At 37.3% G+C, this 26,253-nt stretch overlaps 1 protein-coding gene across 1 annotated transcript in view; it reads left to right on the top strand.

The window, feature by feature from the left end:
• Nucleotides 1-26,253, top strand: part of LOC120860378 (dnaJ homolog subfamily C member 13-like) — a 155,661-nt gene that overhangs the window by 101,196 nt on the left and 28,212 nt on the right. Inside the window, exons 32-44 of the mRNA XM_040236179.1 lie at nucleotides 183-337; nucleotides 1,800-2,001; nucleotides 4,932-5,047; nucleotides 6,400-6,478; nucleotides 8,094-8,229; nucleotides 10,270-10,454; nucleotides 10,864-10,938; nucleotides 12,262-12,381; nucleotides 15,358-15,537; nucleotides 21,568-21,735; nucleotides 22,733-22,846; nucleotides 24,287-24,403; nucleotides 25,525-25,702. Coding sequence (XP_040092113.1) covers nucleotides 183-337; nucleotides 1,800-2,001; nucleotides 4,932-5,047; nucleotides 6,400-6,478; nucleotides 8,094-8,229; nucleotides 10,270-10,454; nucleotides 10,864-10,938; nucleotides 12,262-12,381; nucleotides 15,358-15,537; nucleotides 21,568-21,735; nucleotides 22,733-22,846; nucleotides 24,287-24,403; nucleotides 25,525-25,702 — 1,825 coding nt within the window. The remainder of the gene's footprint in view (nucleotides 1-182; nucleotides 338-1,799; nucleotides 2,002-4,931; nucleotides 5,048-6,399; nucleotides 6,479-8,093; nucleotides 8,230-10,269; nucleotides 10,455-10,863; nucleotides 10,939-12,261; nucleotides 12,382-15,357; nucleotides 15,538-21,567; nucleotides 21,736-22,732; nucleotides 22,847-24,286; nucleotides 24,404-25,524; nucleotides 25,703-26,253) is intronic.

The following is a 26,253-nucleotide window of genomic DNA, read 5'->3' as shown; positions in this document are numbered from 1 at the left end:
ATCTTGGAGCTCATGCCAAGGCAGTTCATACCAGAAACCTTGCACTTCTCTTTTTGCCATTTTTTTCATCAAATTTCCAAAGCATAAAAGCAGTATGTTCCAAATAGCTTCTTAAAATGTTCTCTAATCCCAATTCATTTATTAGAAAACTGTTTCTAACTATGTTGTGTTTTGTTTTAAAGACAAAAGGACAGGATATTTTTCAGAGAAGTATACTTGGGCACATTCTACCAGAAGCAATGGTTTGTTACTTAGAAAATTACGAGCCTGAAAAGTTTTCCGAGATCTTTCTAGGAGAATTTGATACTCCAGAAGCAATCTGGAGCAGTGAAATGAGGTAAATAGCTAGTCGATTGTATATTATACACAGACTCTCAACCTTCTGCCTTCTGATTTGACTTCTGTGAAAAGATTTACTAGTTGCTTAATCTCAAGCTACAGTAGTCATTGGTGCCAAATCAAGTGACTTGTTCACAAAGCCCTCAGCTTTTTTCTTGTTCTAATGTGACGTGACAAAATTACTGTTACCTTAGTAGAGTTTTACATAAGGGTGTGGAGCCAATTATCACTGGGCTTTCAGAAAATGAATTAATGTATATGTATGGGACATATGGGGCTTAAATTAAGACACTTCTTCTGAGTATTTGGAAATAGAACTGTGTCCCATTTAAAAACTATGCCCACAAAAAATAGATCGGACTAGAGATACCAAAGTCATTTTAATTAGGACTTCCTAACCAGCACACGTTGACCGTAATCTGGAGGTTGTCAGGGCAATGCCGTAGGAAAGTCCATTTTCCACCAAGAAAAAGGAGAGGCCCAGGAGCAGATATCAGTATCCATACCGGCTGAGTCTGGTAAAGACTTGGCAGTTCATGAGTCCAGCGTCAAGTTTGCCTCTCCGGACAACCCCTCAGTCTTCCTAGCTGGATGGCAGTTGATTTTCTGAGTCAGTCACCCACTCTTTTTTGGCTGGCCCACACTCACACTGCTACCTGCTGGTCATCATTTGGCTTCTCTAATAGTTTGACCTATAGGCTTGACATGTACTAGCCACCAATTTGACTATATTCTGTATGACTGTCATATTTTTCCTTGGGAACAAATGTATAGGAATATGAATAAGTTTATTATAATTATTCTGTGTAATATTTTTCTTCTGAGACTGGTTGGTATGAGTCCCTCATCTGAAGGATGAAGCTTTGTGTTATCCTGAGCAGATCCGGTTTCTGCTTAGCTGAGGGCCAGATCCTAGGTGTGCTAATTTAACTAAAATAAAGCCCACAGAGTGAGCTTCTTTGGGGAGAGAGCTGACTTGATTCCATGGCTGTGCCCTCATGCATGCAGATTCCATACCTTTTGACCGTCTAATGACTGAATTTTCAGTAAGAAGGGTTGGTATTCTCAGTCTTTTTCTCTTTGGTTTTCTCTATAGATAGTACTACAAACAAATGTATATCCATAAAGTGTTTGTACAGAATAAATTTAGAATACCCTGAGTAACATTCTTAAAGCTCTTATTTAGGTCAATAACTGAGTTACTCTGAAGAAGATCCATGTAATTATCTTGCATGATTTCCTGTCATAAACTTTTCTTTAACATAAAAAATAAAATAGGGACTTCCCTGTTGCTCCCGTGGTTAAGGCTCCGTGCTCCGAATGCAGAGGGCCCAGATTTAAACCCTGGTCAGGGAACTAGGTCTCACAGGTCTCTATTAAGATGGGGTACAACCAAATAGGTAAATGTTTTTTTAAATAAATAATTCCATCATAATGCTTGGAGACTTTTCTAATTGTAGGCGCCTCATGATAGAGAAGATTGCTGCCCATCTTGCTGATTTCACACCTCGTCTTCAGAGTAACACAAGAGCACTTTATCAATATTGTCCCATCCCAGTTATCAACTACCCACAACTAGAAAATGAACTATTTTGTAGTATTTATTATCTCAAACAACTTTGTGATACACTCCGGTTTCCAGATTGGCCAATTAAAGACCCGGTAAGTCAGCAGATTAATTTGTGCCTTCTTAAATCATAAAAATAACCTCTAATTGCTTCTGGGTAATTTCTTCTTTCTAAGAAGGATAATAGATTTCTTAAATAGTTCTTTTTACTTAAGCACTCTGTAATTCGAGTGTATTTGGGTAAATCCTAAATTGAAAGACAGTTTTTTCAGGGAGCATAAAAGGACTTTACATTTGTTATCTTTTCTGATAAAACAAACTTAATTTCATACATGTAACAAAATTTGTTGAAGTTCCATCGCTAATTTATGTCTGACTCTTGTCAACTCCATGGGTTGCAGCACACTAGGCTTCCCTGCCCTTCACCCTCTCCTGGAGTTTGTTGAAACTCATATACATTGAGTTGATAATGCTATCCAATCATCTCATCCTCTGTTGCCCCCCCTTCCTCATGACCTCAGTTTTTCCCAGCATCGGGTTCTTTTCTATTGCATCAGCTGTTTGCCATCAGGTTGTATTGGAGCTTCAGCATCAGTCCTTCCAATGAATATTTAAGGTTGATTTCCTTTAGGATTGACTGGCTTGATCTTGCTCTCCAAAGGGCTCTCAAGAGTCTTCTCCAGCACAATTCAGAAGGATCAGTTCTTTGGCGCTCAGCCTTCTTTATGGTCCAATTCTCACATCGTACATAACTGTTGGGAAAACCATATTTTTTGACTGTCCAGATGTTTGTCAGCTAAGTGATTTCTCTGCTTTTTAATATGCTGTCTAGATGTGTCATAGCTTTCCTTCCAAGGAGCAAGCATCTTTTAATCTCATGCCTGTGATCACTGTCCACAGTAATTTTGGAGCCCAGGAAAATAAAATCTGTCACTGCTTTCACTTTTTCCCCTTCTATTTGCCATGAAGTCTTCATTTTTTAAATGTTGAGTTTCAAGCTAGCTTTTCACTCTCCCCTTTCACCCTCATCAGGAGGCTCTTTAGTTCCTCTTTGCTTTCTGCCTTTAGAGTGGTATTATCTGCATATTTGAGGTTGTTGGTACCTCTCCCAGCAGTCTTGATTGCAGCTTGTGCTTCATCTAGCCTGGCATTTTGCATGATGTACACGGCATAAAAGTCAAGTAAGCAGGATGACAGTACACAGCCTTGACGTTCTCCTTTGCCAGTTTTAAACCAGTCTGTTGTTCCATGTCCAGTTCTAATTGTTGCTTCTCTACTGCATACAGTTTTCTCAGGGGACAAGATGGTCTGGTAGTCCCATCTCTTAAGAATTTTCCACAGTTTGTTGTGATCCACATAGTTAGAGGCTTTAGTGTAGTCAATGAAGCAGAAGTAGGTGTTTTTCTGGAACTCCCTTGGTTTCTCCATGATCCAGCAAATTCCTCTGCCTTTCCTAAACCCAGCTTGTATATTTGGAAAGTCTCAGTTCACATACTGCCTGAAGCCTAACTTGAAGAATTTTGAGCATAACTTTCTTAGCAGGTGAAATGAGTGCAGTTGTATGGTAGTTTGAACATTCTTTGGCATTGCCCTTCTTTGGGATTGGAATGAAAACTGACCTTTTTCCCGTCCTGTGGCCACGCTTAGTTTTCCAAGTTTGCTGACATATTGAATGCAGCATTTTAACAGCACCATCTTTTAGGATTTAAAATAGCTCAGCTGGAATTCCATCACTTCCACTAGCTTTGTTCATAGTAGTGTTTCCTAAGGCCAACCTGACTTCATGCTCCAGGATGCCTGGCTCTAGGTGAGTGACCACACCATCATACTTATCTCGGTCATTAAGACCTTTTTTTGCATAGTTCTGTGTATTCTTGCCACCTCTCCTTAATCTCTTAATCTTCTTAATCTATTAAGAGATTATATAATTATATAATATAATTACATATTATAATAGCTTGGTGGGAGCTCGTCTTTATAAGAGATTGATTAAGCTCACAGATGCTGAAGTTAGGTAGTCTGGGTTGAGTTTGTTTGGTGATTAATAGCTCATCAGTCTAGGGTATGATTATCTGTTTGGGTGTGTAAGGTTCCGGTTTCTAATCCTGGACAAGCTCTTTGTGGGTCACCTATTTATGGGTTTCCCTGGTGGCTTAGACGGTAAAGCATCTGTCTACAGTGTGGGAGACCCTGGTTCGATCTCTGGATCGGGAAGATCTGCTGGAGAAGGAAATGACAATCCACTCCAGTACTATCGTGTGGAAAATCCCATGGACAGAGGAGCCTGGTAGGCTACAGTCCATGGGGTCGCAGAGTCGGACACGACTGAGCGACTTCACTTACGTACTTAATAGGTGACTCAGAGGTAAAGAATCTGCCTGCAGTACAGGAGACATGGGTTTGATCCCTGGGTTGGGAACATCCTTTAAAGAAGGAGATGGCAATCCACTCCAGTATTCGTGCCTGGGAAATCCCGTGGACAGAGGAACCTGATGGGCTACAATCCATGGGGTTGTAGAAAGTTAGACATGACTTAGCAACTAAACAACAACAACAACATATTATTGAGTGTATTGCTTAGCTTCTCTAAACCTCAGGTATGATAATAGTGCTGATACTACTAATAGCAGCTATTCCTGTGGTGGTTGGTAAGATTAACTGAGAGTTCACATAAAAAACATAACATTAATTCCTGGGACACTCTTATTTTTGCCCGTTCATTACTAATTCCTACGTTTTCCATACTTTGTTTCTTTAACAATTAAAAGGAGAGGCAAAAATTGGCAGAGAATTAAGATACTACTTTAAAAAAATAATAGCCCCATAACAAATACTTTGCTACCTAACATTTATCAATACTAGAAGGAAATTTTGGTTATTTGTATTTAGAAAGCTGTTCGTTGTTTAGCCTAAAATGTCAATTTAAGTAAATATAAAACAATTTCATAACTTACAAATTATATTCTGAAATAGTTTTACTTTGCTGTTGTTGCTGCTAAACATAAATTTCGATTCTGTCTTTAAGGTCAAGCTTCTGAAAGATACCCTTGATGCCTGGAAGAAGGAAGTAGAAAAGAAGCCACCTACAATGTCAATAGATGATGCTTATGAACTGCTTAATCTCCCTCAAGGACAGGGACCGTGAGTCATTTTCAGTATCATCTTTCCCCTCTTCTTGCAATTTGTCTTATACCTGAGGAAGACATTTGATAGCAGTGTGTCTAGGATAGTAAATGATGTATAGAAAAGAATGCAGATTTATTAATTAATCAGTGAAGTTTTATAGTAGAATACATATGATAGGGAAAAAAAAACATTTTAAGTATAGGCTGAAAGTTAAAATTTTACCGACAAAGGTCCTGGTAGTTGAAGCTGTGGTTTTTCCAGTAGTCATGTATAGATGTGAGAGTTGGACCATAAAGAAAGCTGAGTGTCGAAAGCACAGATGCTTTCAAACTGTGGTGTTGGAGAAGACTCTTGGGAGTCCCTTGGACAGCAAGGAGATCCAACCAGTCCATCCTGAAGGAAATCAGTCTTGAATATTCTTTTCAAGGACTGATGCTGAAGCTCCAATACTCTGGCCACCTGATACGAAGAACTGATTGATTAGAAAAGACCCTGATGTCGGGAAAGATTAAGGCAGGAGGAAAAGGGGACAACAGAGGATGAGATGGTTGGATGGCATCATGGACTCAATGGACATGAGTTTGAGCAAGCTCTGGGAGTTGGTGGTGGACAGGGAAGCCTGGTGTGCTGCAGTCCATGGGAATGCAGAGTCGGACATGGCTGAGTGACTGAACTGGACTGAAAGTTAAAATAACTTAGAATTATAGTTTGAAGTGACATTTTTTAAAGTTGTTTTAAAAATAATTCTTAGTTATTTGAACCCCAAATATGGTTTTTTAATTTGAGGTGAATATGGTAACCTTGTATAGGCAATTTTTTTTTTAAGGGTAAAGATAATACAAAGAATAATTTTTATCGATGATCCTACATATAGGGCAGCAAAGGCTACACAGATGTAAAGAACAGACTTTTGGACTCAGCAGAAGAGGGTGGGATAATTTGAGAGAATAGCATTGAAACATATACATTACCATATGTAAAATAGATAACCAGTGAGAGTTTAATGCATGAAGCAGGGCACCCAAAGCTGGTTCTCTGTGTAGACCTGGGGGAATAGGGTGAGGAGGAATTGTGAGGGAGTTTCAGGATGGAGGGGACACATGTATGCCAATAGCTGATTCATACTGATTTATGACAGAAGCCATCACAGTATTGTAAAGGAATTATCCTTCCATTAAAATAGATAAATTTAAAAGATATTTTTTAAAAAAGAATAACCTTACTTAAGTCTGACTGATTTAATTAGGTGCCTAATATATGATCATACACAATAAAAATAAGATTCTTAAAATAATCATTTTAGATGATTGTATAAATATTTTTCTTGCACATTATTCAATTCATGAAACAATTTTCCTATTTTGCAGGCATGATGAGAGCAAAATTAGAAAAGCTTACTTCAGACTTGCACAGAAATATCATCCTGATAAAAATCCAGAAGGGAGGGTATGTACTGCCTTTGGAATTGGGGTTGACTTGGGGTTGACTTGCTTTTGTTCTACTGCTGTTTCAGGTAGAGAAAAGATATGCACCAGTGTCTGCCTCATAATATATGTCTGTATATGTTAAATTAACTTCTGATTGACGTGCTCGTTTTTTGCTTAAATGGTCATCTCTCATTTTATCAAAAGGACTTCTCTTTGACTAGTGTGAGTGTGCTCAGTCATGTCTGACTCTTTGTGATCCCATGGACTGTAGCCCACCAGGCTCCTCTGTCCATGGAATTTTCCAGGCCAGAATAAGTAATACTCTAGCAGGGTGCCATTTCCTTCTCCAGTGGGTCTTCCTGGCTTAGGGATCAAACCCACATTTCTTGGCGTCTCCTGCATTGGCAGGCCAGTTCTTTATCAGCTGAGCCACTGGGGAAGCACAACTAGTAACTTAAGGCTTTTATTCTCTTTTCTTACCCATGTTTGTTTGAAAATTAACTCTAATGAGCTGTCACATGAGTAATTGAAGACAGTCAAGAGATGGGTGAACTTAATTCATTTGTCGGTGATCCATTGCCACTCAGATTGCTTTGGGTAACTTATTTCTTTCTAATGACATCCAACTTCTTATGCCTGTTAATGAAAAAAACAGAAAATTTGGTTCAGAGTTAAAGTCATCTGCTGCCAGCATTCCCTGATCTTGTCTTTTGCAGCTTCCTACTATAATGCCAGTGGACACTCATAAAATCACATAAGGACCACTAAAACTAGTGCTTATAGTCTGTTGCTAGAAACATCGGGTAGTTTCCCCTGATTCAAGGCTAGTGTTTTTTATTAGAGATAGGCAATATTCCTGAGTAGGAAGATAGCAGTGGAAAAAACATCACTTTTATATACTTAAGGTAGTTTTTATCAAAAAACCTGGGACATTTTTTGAGAAATTTAAAGCAGTTCAGATTAATATAGGAAAGAAAACAGTCAATATAGGAAGAAATTTTGAAATCAGTATTAAATTTCTAGACTTAAACTACCAGATACTAAGTACTCTGTAAAACTACAATAGTAATACAGTATTCTACTGGCACAAAGATCAACATATAGATCAAGGAACATTATAGAATAGTAATTAAGAGCATGGATATAGGAGTCTTAGCTCTGTCAGCAGTGGGCTTATGACCTTAGGCAAGTTATGTAACATCTTCTTAAAAATGAGGTTATTAAGGGTACACACCTTATATAGTGTTTTGAGAATTATGTGAAATAATGTATGTAAAGCATTTAGCAAAGTGCCTGCCATAGTGCTCAAAAAATAGTGCCTCGTATAATAACTATTTTTATAATAATTCAGAAACTATATCTGGTGTGTATGAATTTAATATAACGTGGTATAAGCCAGTAAAGAAAAAATTTTCAATAAATGGTATTGAGATCATTGAATACCTTTTTTTGGGAAAAAAAAGTTGTTTCATCTGAAAAGTATGCCACCTAAATTACAGTTGGAATGATTCCTTAATATAAAAAACAGAACAAAATAGTGACTAAAGTTATTAGTAAAATACAAACTAGCTCTGTTCTAAGTTGTGATTTTAGATGTTCTGAATTAAAGGTTGATTGTCTTTGGTTACATACAGGATATGTTTGAAAAGGTAAATAAAGCCTATGAATTTTTATGTACCAAATCAGCAAAAATTATGGATGGACCAGATCCAGAGAATATAATTTTAATTCTGAAAACTCAAAGCATTCTCTTCAACCGTCATAAAGAAGGTAAGGCTTGTGTTATGAATTTTCCTCCAGCTAATTCTACCATGTTCTTTGTTTCTGCTGTTTATTTCTTTTGGGGGGGTTAATATTTTTTTATTATTACATTTTTAAATTTATATTTATTTGGAGAATAATTGCTTTACAATGTTGTGTTGGTTTCTGCTGTACAACACTGTGAATCAGCCGTAAGTATACATATGTCCCCTCCCTCTTGAACCTTCCTCCTATGTATTTCTAATTATTTATGCAGAAGACTCTTGGAATTCCATTTTAAATACAGTAAAAGAGTAGTTTTCTGTAGTTAGACCCAAAATGTTTGTTTTATACCTTACAATTCTTGCCTATGTTTTTCAATAGTGTACATTCTCAATAAGATTTCATTATTCCTTCTTAAATGACATTTCTGTTCTGTGGAGGTACTTGGTTAGTTTTGTCTTTAGCTATTTAATAATAAACATATTAAATGAGATCTAAAATGGACCTGGATTTAAGGATCACGTCTTTTGTAAGACTCCACCTATCCATAAACGTCTAAAGGCTGAAAACATCTAGGGTGCTCTGTTTTTTAAAAAGCAACAGAGCTTTCTTCGTGGTCCAGTGGTTAAGAATCTGCCTTCCAATGCAAGGGACACTGGTCCAGTCCTTGGCCTGGGAATGTTTCACATGCCTTGGAGCAACTGCGCCTATGTGCCACAACTGCTGAGCCCATGCTCTAGAGCCTGCAAGGTGCAACTACTGAAGTCCTTGAACCTAGAGCCATGCTTCCGAACAGGAGAAGCCACCACAGTGAGAAGCTGCACACTGCTTTATGCAACTGGAGAAAGCCCGTGTGCAACAATGAAGCCCCACCACAGCCAAAAAATTAAATAAATAAATCTTTAAAAAAAAAGGCAAGAGAAACTTTTCAAATGATCATATATATCCCCTCACACTTCATTTTCTGTGGTCGCTCTCAAAATCCTCTGATCTTGTGGAACACTTTGAAAATTTTATAAATGAAATAGGTGTGATTTTAGGGTACGGGCTTTTGGGAATTTCTGATGTTGTTGTGATTTGTGGTACCCTAACAGTAGCAGCCAGAAAGCTCGGAGCACATTGAAAATTTTTTAGACTTTGTTGGGGAGGTTGGATTTAGGTTCAGTATAACAGGTGTCCATTGGCTTGGAACTAAACTTGGCTTACACACAAAATGGGAAACCTATTTGCTCTGTAGGATGATGGGAGAAAAGAGAGAATAATGAGAGATCTGAGATAAATAGGAGTGTTGGGTAATTTAAGATAAGTAGGGTTCTAGTTTATTGGAGGGGATATCATGGGGATTGAGCAGCTTGGACATTAGAGCAGTGATTAATTGATTCAGTTTTGCATATAAACTCAACAGAAAGCATTTGTAAAACATTTAGTTACAGACATTTACCACTAATGAGAATGAATCTGAAGAAGTCTTTTTCAAACCATTGGTTTGTTTTTTGGCTGATAACTCTATCTTAGCCGCCATAGTGCAGCTGCAGCTCATTTTATGTATTATCAAGGTGAGAATTTTTTTTCATGCTGTCTTCTACTTTTCACAAAGGGAGTTTATACTCAGTTAGTTCTGGGGTAGGGGGTCCTCATCTGATAGAACTTAACATTAATTCATTCACTCTTTTCCTTATATACGTATGTGTTAGGACTACCAGGACCAGTTCCAAGGGGCTTTGTTTTATTTAAGCTGTCTTAAAAATGGGTTAAAGTAGATTATTGGTCATTCTCAAAAGGTAAAAGTTATAAAGATCACATGGACCGTACCGAAAGTAGATACTCTGCAAAGGATCAAAACCACTATAGACAAAGTTTGTACCAGGCAATACTCTTTTTCTAGTAGAAACATTTTAGAGAGGTCAACAAAACAAGTTTGCTAGTAGAAAAGATCCAAGGGATTTGTACTCAGTTTAATTTCTTTATATAAACTAGAATTAGGAAACATTTAAGATGTTGACTGTTTTAATCTTTTTTTTTTTGACAATGTAATTAAAAATTAACTTAAAACCATGATTATTTCAGATTTACAGCCTTATAAATATGCAGGATACCCCATGCTAATTAGGACTATAACAATGGAAACTTCAGATGACCTCCTTTTCTCAAAAGAATCACCATTGTTGCCTGCTGCTGCAGAGCTGGCTTTCCATACGGTTAACTGCTCAGCCCTCAATGCTGAAGAGCTTAGACGGGAGAATGGAATTGAGGTAATATGGAATGATCTTTGTCCTTGTCTTAAAGCTAGTTTAGGTAAACTGTCTCTTAGCAATAAAGAATTCACCAAGTATGAATACAGTTGATACAGTTTCTTTAATTTATTGCAACAGATTACCATGTTCTTTATATTCTAATACCAAAATTAAAATAAATGGAGCCTTATTGCATAGCATGTTTTGGAGAATATTAGATTCAGAGTTGGTGAACTTAATATTACTTGCAAAATAGTGTAGCAGGATGGTTTCAAAAAACTGCAGGGTTCTTTGTTTACTTCAAATGTTAATTGAGCCAACACTTATTTGCCAGGTTTCTAGTACTAGAAGGTTAATTAATGTTTTATTCCTAGCAGAGGAGTCTTTTCAAACTTTAAGAGTTAACTGCAGACTTCTTTCTCTGCAGGTGTTACAAGAGGCATTTAGTCGCTGTGTGGCTGTCTTGAATCGTTCTAGTAAACCAAGTGACATGTCAGTACAGGTAAGGCTGAAACACACTATTCCAAGAAAGTTACACTAGACTAGTAGTTCAGATGTTAGGTCTGTTTTAGAATCACTTTGAGGGCTCATTAAAACCTGGGTTGCTGAGGTCTGCCTCCCAGGTCCTCTGCCCAAAGATTCTGATTCAGAAAGGCTAGGGTAGGGGCCTGAGAATATGCTTTTCTAACAAAATTCCCAGATGATAACTGATGCTGTTACTCTGTGTATCACACTTTAATAAGCACTGTGGTAAATCATATGTAATCTGTTGGCTTAATTTTTTTTCCTTATAATAGAGAGTGATATCATGAATCCCATATCCCCTTTACCCAGTTTCAAACATCTGTAATTTTTCCATTTTTGTTTCACTTATCTTCCATCACCTTCCTTAATTCCTTCTTTACTTCCCACTCCCATACCTAGTGTTTTCATTTTCTTCTTTTCTGTTGAATTATTTAGTAGAAGATCCATCAGGAACATTAAGATCACTGTAAAATGCATCTTTTTGACCTTTTGTGTATGCCAGCAAAATTTAGAATAGAAAACAATTCGGTACAGGCTTTTGAGTTTCATCTTTATTTTTATTAATAAGTATAGTACATTATTAGAATTCAGGGCAAAAATACTTTAATCCAGAAGTTGGCAAACTTTTTTATTAAGGGCTAGAGGGTGATTATTTGAGACATTCAGGTTACATGTAGTCTGTTGCATATTTTTTAAATTATTTATTTATTTTTGGTTGGACTGGGTCTTTGTTGCAGAGCATGGGCTTTCTCCTTGTGGAGAGTGGGGGCTTCTCTTTATCATGGTGCACAGGTTTCTAATTGCAGTGACTTCTCTTGTCGCTGAGCACCAGTGCTAGGGTGAACGGGCTTTAGTAGTTGCTGCTGGAGGACTCTAGAGCGCAGGTTTAGTAGTTATGGCACATGGACTTTATTGCCCCACGGCATGTGGACTCTTTCTGGACCAGGGATCAAACCTGTGATAGATTCTTGTCCACTACCACCAGGGAAATCCTATTGCATGCTTCTTATTTGTGACTTTTACAACTCTCTGCAAATGTAAAAGCTAAGGCTTCCTGGCCATACGAAGACAGATCATGGTTGACTTGGCCTGTGGCCTTATAGTGGCCATGGTTTGCCAACCTTGTATCTATAGGGTATCTTAACCAGAAATACTGATAATTCAGTAGAAGTGTTCTGTTTAATTTTGGAGCGTTGTATATATCATTAAACATTATTACGAATCTCTGCTGATTTGATTCCCACTGTCTTAAACAGAAATGCACAAGTGACCTTTTTTTACTCCTTTGTGTTATCTGCAGGTGTGTGGACACATAAGCAGATGCTATAGTGTGGCTGCTCAGTTTGAAGAATGCCGAGAGAAGATTACAGAAATGCCCGGCATCATCAGGGATCTCTGTCGGGTGCTCTATTTCGGCAAGGTAGACGTTACCGTTTACTGTTTTTCTGGATTCAGTCAGCAATTAGTTTTCTCGTCAAGTAGCCAGTCCTCAATTTATAAATAAGTTGTTTTCCTAAAATTATTTTCAAGTAAATGACATGGAACTCTAAAGACATTTTTCACTGAATCCTTGCCGTAAATGATGACTTTGTTCCTGGGCTGGCCCACAAAGAATAAGACAAGAGTGACATATCTAGATGGAAGTTGGTTTCCTCTGAACATTTGAACAGAGGCAGGGAAGCAAGAGAGAAGACTAAACTATCAGTCTAATAAAAGTAAAGTGAAGGAAAATGAAAGTGAAGTCACTCAGTTGTGTCCAACTCTTTGCGACCCTGTGGACTGTAGCCTACAAGGCTCCTCTCTCCATGGGATTCTCCAGGCAAGAATACTGGAGTGGGTTGCCATTTCCTTCTCCAGGGGATCTTCCCAACCCAGGGATTGAACCCGAGTCTCCCACGTTGTAGGCAGATGCTTTAACCTCTGAGCCAAGAGTCAAGTCATTGCATGGTGAAAAGGCCATAGGAATCTGAGAGCTTGCTGTTTCTTCCCAGTCCAACACTGCTGAGGGAAGCTGACTATGGGTGATGTGATAAGTGACTGGAAAGGAAAGAGATTCTCTGGTAACTGAGCAGAGTGACAGTTGTATTGGAATAGAATAGGATTAGGTTGCTGATCCTGGGCTAAGGTACCTAGAAATAAGAAATCTGATGAAAACACATCCCCAACTATATTTACTTGACATACTTAGATGTGTCTAATAAGAAAGAAATGCTGGTATAAAGAAGTAAATCTGTACACCTACACTAAAGGCTTCATTGACACACTTAAGATCAGTGGCACACGTATTGCTACTAATGCCTTATCACTGTTTTTAAAAATACAAGAAGTGAAACAAAACAGTATTCTCAAGTCTTTAACACTAATTGGCTAAAGATATTCTGGTACACATCAAATCCACATTGAGGTATCACCTCACTTTGGTTAGAATGTCTATCATCAAAAAGTCTACAAATAATAAATGCTGGAGAGGATGTGGAGAAAGAGATCCCTTGTATACTGTTGTTGGGAATGTAAGTTGGTGTAGTACAGCCACGATGGAAAACAGCATGGAGGTTCCCTGCTGCTGCTGCTAAGTCACTTCAGTTGTGTCCGAGTGACGCCATAGACGGCAGCCCACCAGGCAATCCCTGGGATTCTCAGCAAGAACACTGGAGTGGGGTGCCATTTCCTTCTCCAATGCAGGAAAGTACAAAGTGAAAGTGAAGTCGCTCAGTCGTGTCCGACTCTTCCCGACCCCGTGGACTGCAGCCCACTGGGCTCCTCTGTCCATGGGATTTTCCAGGCAAGAGTACTGGAGTGGGGTGCCATTGCCTTCTCCGGAGGTTCCCTAAAAAAACTAAAAATAGAGAAAGAATACTGAAGTGGGTAACCATTCCCTTCTCCATGGGATCTTTTCGACCCAGGGACCGAACCTGGGTCTCCTGCATTGCAGGCAGATTCTTTACTGCCTGACCACCAGGGAAGCCCCAGAGCTACCATATGATCCAGCAGTTCCACTCCTAGGTACATATCCGGAAAACTGAACACATTATTTGAAAATGTATGTATGTGCACCCAGTGTTCACAGCACTATTCATAATAGCCAAGGCATGAAAACAACCCAGGTGTTCATCAGCAAATGGTTGGCTTAAGTGGATGTGTATACACACACACATACTGTATATACACACACAAATACACACATACAATGGAATGTTATTGAGCCATAAAAAAAGAATGAAATATTGCCATTTGCAGCAGTGTGAATGACCTAGAGAATATTATGCTTAGTGTAACAAGTCAGACAAAGACAAGCACTGTATGATATCACTTATGTGTGTAATCTAAAAAATAATACAAATGAACATATATACAAAATAGAAACAGTAGCACAAACATAGAAAACAAACTTATGGTTACCAAAAAGAAAAGGAAGAGGGAGGTGAGGAGGGACAAATGAGGAAAATGGTATTAACAAATACAAACTGCTGTATATAAAATGGGCTTCCCTGATAGCTCAGTTGGTAAAGAATCTGCCTACAGTGCAGGAGACCCTGGTTTGATTCCTAGGTCGGGAAGATCTGCTAGAGAAGGGTTAGGCTATCTACTCCAGTATTCTTGGGCTTCCCTCATGGCTCAGCTGGTAAAGAACCCGCCTACAATGTAAGAGACCTGGGTTCTATCCCTGGGTTGGTAAGATCCCCTGGAGAAGGGAAACACTACCCACTCCAGTGTTCTGGCCTGGAGAATTCCATGGACTGTGTAGTCCATGGGGTCGCAAAGAGTCAGACATGACTGAGTGACTTTCACTTTCATTCATAAAATAGATAGGAAGGATTTGTTATCCAATTGTATAACACAAAGACTTATACCCAATATCTTGTATTAACCTATAATGGAATATAATCTCCAAAAAAGAAGTGAATCTCTGTGTTGTATACCTGAACTAACACAATATTGTAAACAACCATGCTTCAGTTTTCAAGTTAATTATTTAAAATAGTAATTCTGTGTTTTGTCACATGGTTACTTTAATTTTAGGAGAGGATATGGAGAAAGAGATCCCTTGTATACTGTTGTTAGGAATGTAAGTTGGTGTAGTACAGCCACGATGGAAAACAGCATGGAGGTTCCCTGCTGCTGCTGCTAAGTCGCTTCAGTTGTGTCCGAGCAACCCCATAGACGGTAGCCCACCAGGCCATCCCTGGGATTCTCGGCAAGAACACTGGAGTGTTCTTGATATAAACCAGATATAAAGTGTTCAGATATAAACCAGAATAGAAAATACAAGAGGAGTTAAACACAGATACAATAAGTTAGTTAAGTAGCTTCTCATACATTTACAGTCTGTTTCTCTTGGGAGCTTTTTTTCAAAACCCATTATTTTTTTTTTTAATTCCATTATTTTTATTCTCAGAGTATTCCAAGAGTGGCTGCCCTTGGGGTAGAATGTGTCAGCTCTTTTGCTGTGGATTTCTGGCTACAGACACACCTATTACAAGCTGGAATTTTGTGGCATCTGCTTGGTTATCTGTTTAATTATGACTACACCCTGGAAGAGAGTGGTATTCAGAAAAGTGAAGAAACAAACCAGCAGGTAATGTGGACATTACTTTAACACTGAATTTGAACCCAAACTGTAGATTAATGCAAAAGCAGAGCCCTAGCTGTCCGGAGCCCTCAAGGCATAAACTGTTTTTTAAGATTATTAAGCTTATTGTTCTTTAAGCCCCAAATCTTTTTATTTTAACCACTTATCCCAGAAGGATTCAAGACCATGGAATTTGCAATAGCATATACTGGGCATAACTTAATCTTCTCTTGATTACTCAGAATCTCCTTTATGAGTACAGAATTATGGTTGTATATCACAAGGAAGTGATAACAGTCCTGTTGAAGCTTGTTTACCTAAACACTTGAGAACTTACCTGATTGTTTTTTTACAGATTTTTTTTTTAACTTACAGATACTTTTTCTGTCACTCCTTTCTTATTCATTATTCATATTGTGAATATGTGCCTCTAGTGATCAGATCTACTTAATCGTCTCTTGTTCCCCATCTTATCCTCCAGAGTGCTTCTTCCAGTTATCAGCAAGTTTCTATATTGGATATAAATGACTACATAGATCCTGATTGTCTTTCATATAAATAGAAGAATAAGCTATAATGCATGAACTGTTTCAAAAATCATTTTTTATTTTAAATTCTTAATTTTTTAACTGAAGGATAATTGCTTTATAGAATTTTGTTATTTTCTGTCAAACATCAGCATGAATCAGCCATAGGTATACATATGTCTCCTCCCTCTTGAACCTCTCTCCCATCTCCCTCCCCGCACTACCCCCTAGGTTGGTGTAGAGCTCTTGTTTGAGTTGCCTGAGACATACAGCAAATTCCCATTAGCTATCTATTTTACATATGGTAATGTAAGTTTCCATGTTACTCTCCATACATCTCACCCTCTCCTGCCCTCTTTTCTGTGTCCCTAAGTCTGTTCTTTATGTCTGTTTCTTCACTACTGCCCTGCAAATAAATTCTTTGGTACAGTCTTTTTAAATTCCTTATATTTGTGTTAGTATATGGTATTTATCTTTCTCTTTCTGACTTACTTCACTCTGTATAGTAGGCTATAGGTTCATCCACCTCATTAGTACTGACTCAAATGTGTTCCTTTTTATGGCTGAGTAATATTCCATTGTGTATATGTATATAACTTCTTTATCCATTCATCTGTCGATGGGCATCTAGGTTGCTTCCATGCTCTAGCTATTGTAAATAGTGCCTCAATGAACATGAGGGTACATGTGTCTTTCTCAGTTTTGGTTTCCTCGGGGGAAATGCCTAGGAGTGGGATTGCTGAGTCATACGGTGGTTTTATTCTAGTTTTTTAAGGAATCTCCATACCATCTTCTATAGTGGCTGTATCAATTTACATTCCTTCCAATAGCACAAGAGCATTCCCTTTTCTCCACACCTTCTCTAGCTGATGATGGCCTTTCTGACCAGTGTGAAGTGATCTCTCATTGTAGTTTTGATTTGCACTTATCTAATGATGAGCAGTGTTGAGCGTCTTTTCATGTGTTTATTAGCCATCTGTATGTCTTCTTTGAAGAAATTTCTGTTTAGGTCTTTTCTCCCGCTTTTTGATTGAGTTGTTTTTTTTTCTGGCCTTGAGTTATATGAGCTGTTTGTATATTTTGGAAATTAATCCTTTGTCCATTGTTTCATTTGCTATTATTTTCTCCCATTCTGAGGGTTGTCTTTTCACCTTGTTTATAGTTTCCTTTGCTGTGCAAAAGCTTGTAAGTTTAATCAGGTCCCACTTGTTTATTTTTGCTTTTATTTCTCTAGGACAGGGCTTATATAGGATATTGCTTTGATTTATGTTATCAAGTGTTGTGGCTATGTTTTCCTCTAAGAGTTTTATAGTTTCTGGTCTTACATTTAGGTCTTTAATCCATTTTGAGTTTATCTTTGTGTACGGTATTAGGAAAGTGTTCTAATTTCATTTTTTTACATGCAGCTGTCCAGTTTTCCCAGAACCAATTATTGGATAGGCTGTCTTTCCCCTGTGTATATTCTTGACTCCTTTGTCAAAAATAAGGTACCCATAGGTATGTGGGTTTATTTCTGGGCTTTCTATCTTGTTCCATGTCTGTATTTCTGTTTTTGTGCCAGTGTCATACTGTTTTGATGACTCTAGCTTTGTAGTATAGTCTGAAGTCAGGAAGATTGATTCCTTCAGCTCCATTCCTCTTTCTCAAGACTGCTTTGGCTCTTCGGGGTCTTTTGCATTTCCATATGAACTGTGAGGATTTTTTTTGTTGTTGTTCTAGTTATATGAAAAATGCCATTGGTAATTTGATAGGGATCGCATTGAATCTGTAGATTGTGTTTGGTAGTATAGTCATTTTCACACTGTTGATTCTTCCACCCCAGTAACATGGAATATCTCTCCATTTGTTAATCTCATCTTTGATTTCTTTCATCAGTGTCTTATGTATGCAGTTTTTTTGTCTCCTTAGGTAGTTGTATTCCTAAATATTTTATTCTTTTTGTTGCAATCATGAATGGGGTTGATTCCTTAATTTCTCTTTCTGATTTTTCATTGTTAGTATATAGGAATGCAAGTGATTTCTGTGTATTGATTTTCTGTCCTGTGACTTTGCTAAATTCACTGATTAGCTCTAGTAATTTTCTGATAGTATCTTCCTAAGGTTTTCTGTGTACAGTATCATGTCATCTGCAGTGAGAGCTTTACTTTTCTTTTCCAATCTGGATTCCTTTTATTTCTTTTTCTTCTCTGATTTCTGGAGCTAGGACTTCCAAAGCTATGTTGAATCCTAGGTGTGAGAGTGGACACCCTTGTCTTGTTCCTGATCTTAGGGGGAATGGTTGCAGTTTTTCACCATTGCAAATACAGTTTGTTGTGGGCTTATCATATATGGCCTTTACTATGTTGAGGTAGGTTCCTTTTGTGCCCATTTTATGAAGAGTTTTGATCATAAAAGCATGCTGAATTTTGTCAAAGGCTTTTTCCGCATCTGTTGAAATTATCATATGTTTATCTTTCAATTGGTTTATATGGTGTATCACATTGATTGATTTGTCTATATTGAAGAATCCTTCCATCCCTGGAATAAACTCAACTTTATTATAGTGTGTTAGCTTTTTAATGTGTTGTTGAAATCTGTTTGCTAGAATTTTATTGAGGATTTTAACATCTATGTTTATCAGTGATATTGGCCTGTAGCTTTCTTTTTTGGGTGTTGTTATTGTCTGGTTTTGGTATCAGGGTGTTGGTGGCCTCATAGAATGGGTTTGGAAGTATTTCTTCCTCTGCAATTTTTTGAAGGAGTTTTAGAAGGATAGGCATTAGCTCTTCTCTAAATGTTTGCTAGAATTCACCTGTGAAGCCATCTGGTCCTGGGCTTTTGTTTTTTGGGGAGATTTTTGATCACAGTTTTGATTTCAGTGCTTGTAATTGGGTTTTTCATAGTTTCTGTTTCTTCCTGGTTCAGTTTTGGAAGATTGAACTTTTGTAAGAATCTGTCCGTTTCTTCCAGTTTATGCATTTTATTGCCATATAGTTGTTCATAATAGTCTCATAATCCTTTATATGTCTGCACTGTCGTAACCTCTCCTTTTTCATTTCTAATTTTGTTGATTTGATTCTTCTCTTTTTTTCTTGATGAGTCTGGCTAAAGGTTTGTCAGTTCTGTTTTATCTTCTCAAAGAACCATCTTTTAGTTTTGTTAACCTTTACTATTGTTTCTTTGATTTCTTTTTCACTGATTTCTGCTCTGATATTTATGATTCTTTCCTTCTGCTAATTTTTGTGTTTTTTTTTTTTATATAATTTTTCCAGTTGTTTTAGGTGTAAGGTTGTCTCATCTTTTCTTGTGTCTTGAGGCAGGATTGTGTTGCTATAAACGTCCCTCTTAGAGCTGCTTTTGCTGCATCCCATAGGTTTTGAGTTGTGTTTTCCTTGTCATTTGTTTCTAGGAATTTTTTGATTTGCCTTGATTTCTTCAGTAACCAGTTTGTTATTTAGAAATGTATTGTTTAATCTCCATATGTTTGTGTTTTTTACATTTTTTTTCTTGTAATTGATGTCACGTCTCATAGCATTGTGGTCAGAGAAGATGCTTGATACAATTTCAATTTTCTTAAATTTACTGAGGTTAGATTTATGACCCAAGATGTGGTGTATCCTGGAGAATAGAATGTTCCATGTGCACTTGAGAAGGAAGTGTATTCTTCTATATTTGGATGAAGTGTCCTGAAGATATCAATGAAATCCATCTTGTCTAATGTATCATTTAAGACTTGTGTTTCCTTATTCATTTTCTGTTTTCATGATCTGTCCATTGGTGTAAGCGGGGTGTTAAAGTTTCCTCCTATTATTGTGTTACTGTCAATTTCTCCTTTTATGTCTGTTACTGTTTGTTTTATGTGCTGAGGTGCTCCTATGTTGGTTGGATAGATGTTTGCAATTGTTATGTCTTCCTCTTGTACTGATTCCTTGATCATTAGGTAGTGTCCTTCCTTATCTCTTGTAATATTCTTTATTTTAAGGTCTCCTTAGTCTAATATAAGGATTGCTAGTCCAGCTTTCTTTTGGTTTACATTGGCATGGAATATATTTTTCCACCCTCTCAGTTTCAGTCATTATATGTGTCTTTAGGTCTGAAGTGGATTTCTTCTAGACAGCATATATATGGGTCTTATTTTTGTATCCATTCAGCTGTCTGTGTCTTTTGGTTGCAGCATTTAATACATTTATTTGTAAGGCAATTATTGATATATACCAGACCACCTGACCTGCCTCTTGAGAAACCTATATATGCAGGTGAGGAAGCAACAGTTAGAACTGGACATGGAACAACAGACTGGTTCCAAATAGGAAAAGGAGTACGTCAAGGCTGTATATTGTCACCCTGCTTATTTAACTTATTCGTGGAGTACATCATGAGAAACGCTGGGCTGGAAGAAGGACCAGCTGGGATCAAGATTGCTGGGAGAAATATCACTAACTTCAGATATGCAGGTGACACCACCCTTATGGCAGAAAGTGAAGAAGAACTAAAAAGCCTCTTGATGAAGATGAAAGAGGAGAGTGAAAAAGTTGGCTTAAAGCTCAACATTCAGAAAACTAAGCTCATGGCATCTGGTCCCATAACTTCATGGGAAATAGATGGGGAAACAGTGTCAGACTTTATTTTTGGGGGCTCCCAAATCATTGCAGATGGTGATGGCAGCCATGAAATTAAAAGACTTTCCTTTGAATGAAAGTTATGACCAACCTAGATAGCATATTCAGAAGCAGAGACATTACTTTGCCAACAAAGGTCCATCTAGTCAAGGCTATGGTTTTTCCAGTGGTCATGTATGGATGTGAGAGTTGGACTGTAAAGAAAGCTGAGCGCCGAAGAATTGATGCTTTTGAACTTTTGTGTTGGAGAAGACTCTTGAGAGTCCCATGGATTGCAAGGAGATCCAACCAGTCCATTCTAAAGGAGATCAGTCGTGGGTGTTCTTTGGAAGGAATGATGCTAAAGCTGAAACTCCAGTACTTTGGCTACCTCATGCAAAGAGTTGACTCATTGGAAAAAACCCTGATGCTGGGAGGGATTGTGGGCAGGAGAAAAAGGGGACAACAGAGGATGAGATGGCTGGATGGCATCACTGACTCGTTGGACGTGAGTCTGAGTGAAGTCTGGGAGTTGGTGATGGACAGGGAGGCCTGGCGTGCTGCAGTTCATGGGGTCGCAGAGTCAGACACGACTGAGCGACTGAACTGAACTGAACTGATGATCCTTTAGCCATTTTCTTAATTATTTGGGTTTTTCTTTTTTTTTTTTTAATATCTTTTTCTTCTCTTGTATTTCCTAACTATATAAGTCCCTTTAACATTTGTTTTCAAGCTGATTTGGTGGTACTGAATTCTCTTGACTTTTACTTTTCATAAACTTGACATTAGTGTTGGGGACTTCAGTACCTTTTTTGTTTCTTTTTCTTTGCTTTCTTTTCCTTAATATGTTCCATACTGTTTTGATTCCATAAATGTACTATGGCCTGATAAGAGATCTATTTTAATAAATGTGTTAATTTTTTTTGTAACAGGAAGTAGCCAACAGCCTTGCCAAACTGAGTGTCCGAGCTCTAAGTCGCCTTGGAGGTTATATGCCTGAAGAACAAGCAACACCAGAAAATCCAACCATAAGGAAAAGTTTAGCTGGCATGCTGACCCCCTACGTTGCTAGAAAACTTGCTGTTATTAGTGCTACTGAGGTATGTGCTTCAGAGTTAGCCTGGGTTTTGATAAATATTGCAAGATCCTCTACATAATAGAGGAATATAACAATGTCGATTGCTCTCAGAAACCTAAAAATTGAAAATGCTCACACACACTTGTTCTCTCAACTAAGAAATTTGGTTATTGTGCCTTGGTGCTGATGATAGCAGCTCTATACGTCTGGGGATAATAACTCCCTTCTTTCCTCCTAGCACAAAGCTCAGAAAATGTAAAGTGAAAAAACTTAGGGAATTCCCTGATGGTCCAGTGGTCAGGATTTGGATTCAAGTCAAGGGCCTGGATTCAGGCCCTGGTTGAGGAAATAAGATCCTGCAAGCCATGAGACACACACCCCCACTCTCCCTCCCCACAAAAAAACATTTAAAGGAGAGTTAACTGTGTATGTGTACACTTAAAATTGAGTAGAGTGACACAAAGGGAAAGTACTGTAGATGGCTAAGCAGGCATAAGCTTATGTCTGCAGAACTACTTAATGCAGCCTTGAATCAGAGTTTGGCTGAGAAAATTGGAACTGAATCTCTGCCCATAAATTCTACTTCCCTTTCTAGGAGTATGCTTCATAAAGACTTAGATTTTGTTTTCAAATATATGTATATAAAGATTGTGTGGTATTCTTTTTAAGCTTATATTTACTGTTTATAAAATGCTTTAATAAAATATCGTGTGTGATTTTCACCAAAGCAGAGCAAATGTTAAGAATGAGATGTGAAAACAGACTCAAATTTGAATTCCAGTTTCACCACTTAAATGTTGTGAGACCTGGAACAAATAATTTGATCTTTGTCAGAGAAGTCTTGATTTTTCTCAGCTGCAGAATGGTAAACATTATATTTTCAAACTTGTTAAAATTAATCAAGCCTATTGTACTTAAGGTTCCTGTTACAGAGCTTGGTGTGTCATAGACAATTTAAATGAATGATAACTTCAATATTTTTCCTAAATATTATAAAACAGTAATATTCTGTCTTCTAGATTTTGAAGATGCTTAATAGTAACACAGAGAGCCCCTATTTGATATGGAACAATTCTACAAGAGCAGAACTACTTGAATTTCTTGAATCTCAGCAGGAAAGCATGATTAAAAAAGTAAGTTAATAATTTCTTGCATCCTGCCACCTTATAGTGGAGAAGGTAGTAAGTAAGAAAAAATCAAAAGACAGAGAGTAGAATAGGAAATAAGGAGTTGGCCTGGATAATACATAACTAGACGGTTGAATCTTGATGGTTTAGAAGACATTTATGTTTGTGAGTTTGGACTTCATTAAAGAGTAACCGTCACTCAGTGTCCTGGATTATGCAAAACTTGGCTTACCACTCATTTCATGATAGTCACTCAGAGCTCTTCATTGATAGAAGTTTTGAGAATTGCAGAACTAGGAAGAACCAGTCTCAGATTTCTACATATCATCTGTTTTTTTACCAGAAGAGAGAGAATATCATTCTTTCTTTGTTTAGCCCTTTACAGTTTATTCCTGCTTCCCTCCTAGCTCAGTTGGTAAAGAATCTGCCTGCAATACAGGAGACCCAGGTTCGAGTCCTGTGTCGGGAAGATCCCCTGGAGAGGGAAATGGTGATCCACTCCAGTATTCTTGCCTGGAGAATCCCATGGACAGAGGAGCATTCACTTTTCTTTACAGTTTATTTTACACTTTTACATATTATTTCAGTCCAATCTAAATTTTATGTAATTTCAACCAAAATCTTCTTGGGGCTATTTTTTTCCCAGTTCCTTTCCTGTTTTCCTATCTTTTTCTTTGTCCTTAAGTGGAAATTCTTCTTGATTTGTCAACTGATATATTACCTTGCTTTTTAAATTCAGAGACCCTGTTTTCTTGCACTTTTATCACTTAATGTATTACTTTTTAAAACCAGTTCAGACATGTTCATCTCTTAATTCTATCACCCTATATCTGACCAGGCCAAATGTCTGCTGAGAGGAGAGCCACATGTCATATTTGCTTGTAAACACTAGGCCTAAGATACTTCGTTGGCTGACCTCAGTGATCTTTTGAAATTTTAAAATGTTTCAATTTTGGACTAAAAAATAACATAACTCTCTGCCTATATATAATATAACTCTGTTAGGGGCTTCCCTGATGGTTTAGCAGGTAAAGAATCTGCCTGCTACAGGAGATACAGTTTTGATCCCTGGGTTAGAATAATCCCTTGGAGGAGGAAATGGCAACCCATTCCAGTATTTTTGCCTGAAAAATCCCATGGACAGAAGAGCCTGGTGGGCTACACTACAAAGGGTCACAGAGTCGGACATGACTAAGTGACTAACACATGTTCATGCATGCATGCCTTTTCCAGAGTCCATATTACTAATTATAAATGTTAAAACTGCATTAAGTGCTGTGATGTGTATCCCACCACATTTTTCTCCTATGGAAAAATGAATGGATCTTTAGTTATTTATTGAAGTTATTTATCTGATAAGTTATTAAACTGAATATGGATAGATTTATAAACTACACACTAATGATTCTGATTTATATCTAACAATTAGTTTTCTTTTTTTTAAAGGGTGACTGTGACAAAACTTATGGATCAGAATTTGTCTACAGTGATCATGCCAAAGAACTTATCGTAGGGGAGATTTTTGTTAGGGTCTATAATGAAGTCCCTACTTTCCCCCTTGAGGTAAGCTCTCTACTTTTGATTTTGTCTGTAACTTGATCATTTGTTATTAAAAGCTGCTGGTTTATTCACACTGTATATATTGAAATAATATCTGTTTTTTGCCAAATATTTTATGCTAACTTGGGTATGTGATAGGATGACCATTGATAACTTATGAGACTTTTTGTTTTGAATGTTGGGGAATTTAATGGATTCATGAGTAAGGATTTATTCCTTTCCCAGCTATTTCTTATATTTTATGCATAATACTACCCCCACTGTATCATGTATATATGTCTGCAGCTCTGCAGTCTCTTGTGGAACTGTAAGTCCTTTTACATACTCACTCCATTATGTTAAATATCAGACCACCAGATAGTAGTCTATCTCTGGCCAGTTTTTAAAAGAAATTAAGAAAATAGAAGGAGAGAGCAAAGAGAATTTTTAGAAGATGACTGGGTCACATCAGGTTATTTCTTGTGATGACCCCTAATCACTTCCAGAAGCAAATAATCTTTTCTTTCCTTAGTTCCTAGGGATCACATAGGAAAGTTTTGTTATAGCTTTTTGGAGGGGGTGATAAAGGTTCGGTTGTTGATTGGTTTGTAAGAAAGAAAGAAGTGAGGCTTTGTTTTAGAGTTTGCTCTTGGAAAAAGGAATTTACTAAACTGTGATGTATGTTATTTATCACAGAATGATATATAAAAATAGCTGCTAAGAAGAATGAGTTCAGTGATTTGTGAAGTCTCTTTGAAAACTTCCTTTTAAATTTATAATCTAATATATATAATTTTTAAATGTAAAAATGCAACTAATTTATAGAAGTTACATATCATACTATTAATTATCTCGGTAAAGTAGGGGCATATTCTTATCACAGAGTTATTATACTGTGTTACTGAAGGGAGTAAATCAGATTTCTAATGGATTTAGGCCAACAGTGATAAACATTTTCTAATGCTGTTGAGTTTTATCCCTTTTCTCCTCAGTTCTCATTTAATGCATAGGTATTTTCTTGTGTCTGTATAATTTAATAACTTCCATGACTTGAAATGTTTCATTGTTGCTTTTACTGTGAAGTCTTTGTTATAGGTTATTTCTAAGGACACACATGTTTCTAAATATTTTTCTACTTGATTTAGGTTCCAAAAGCATTTGCTGCAAGTCTCTTGGATTATATAGGCTCCCAGGCCCAGTACCTCCACACCTTCATGGCTATCACTCATGCTGCAAAAGTGGAGTCAGAGCAACATGGAGACCGCTTGCCAAGAGTTGAAATGGCTTTGGAGGCTCTGAGGAATGTTATAAAATATAATCCAGGTATGTGACTGTACCCTTGACAAATAAGATCCTTAAAACAGAAGAGCCCTAAAATTACCAGTTCTCAATTTTACCAGGAAAACTCTGGGAAAATTATGCTTGGTTATTGACCCCATAATATTTTTACCTCTAAATAATAAGCTGGAAAGAGAGGTCAGTCATCATGCTTAGAATTCATATCTCTAAGAGCAAATGAGTTTCAATAAGTTGAAAAGGCAGAATAACTTGATAGTGTAAAACCACATTGATGACATAAATTGACATACAAGGTATAAGTGCTTGAGTTAGAGTTATTGATGAGGTTATTTAAGTTTTCCACCACTGGTCCCTACAATGCCATACTTAAAAAAAAAAAATGCCTGAAGTTTTTGGTGCTTGAAAATTGAAATAATAAAATGAGAATTGTCATTCTTAAAACATCTTTAAGAAAGACATTTATAGTAACATTATCACTCTTGCCTGACTTCAGGGAATATGCTGGACTAAAAGTCTGAAAGCTTATTCCAATCTAACTTTGGTACTAAATACGGCATATATATACAGTGAGGGAA

This window comes from Oryx dammah, unplaced genomic scaffold (assembly GCF_014754425.2).
Source record: "Oryx dammah isolate SB20612 unplaced genomic scaffold, SCBI_Odam_1.1 HiC_scaffold_11058, whole genome shotgun sequence".
NCBI classification, from domain to species: Eukaryota; Metazoa; Chordata; class Mammalia; order Artiodactyla; family Bovidae; genus Oryx; species Oryx dammah.
This window is presented reverse-complemented; position numbering and strand designations above follow the sequence as displayed.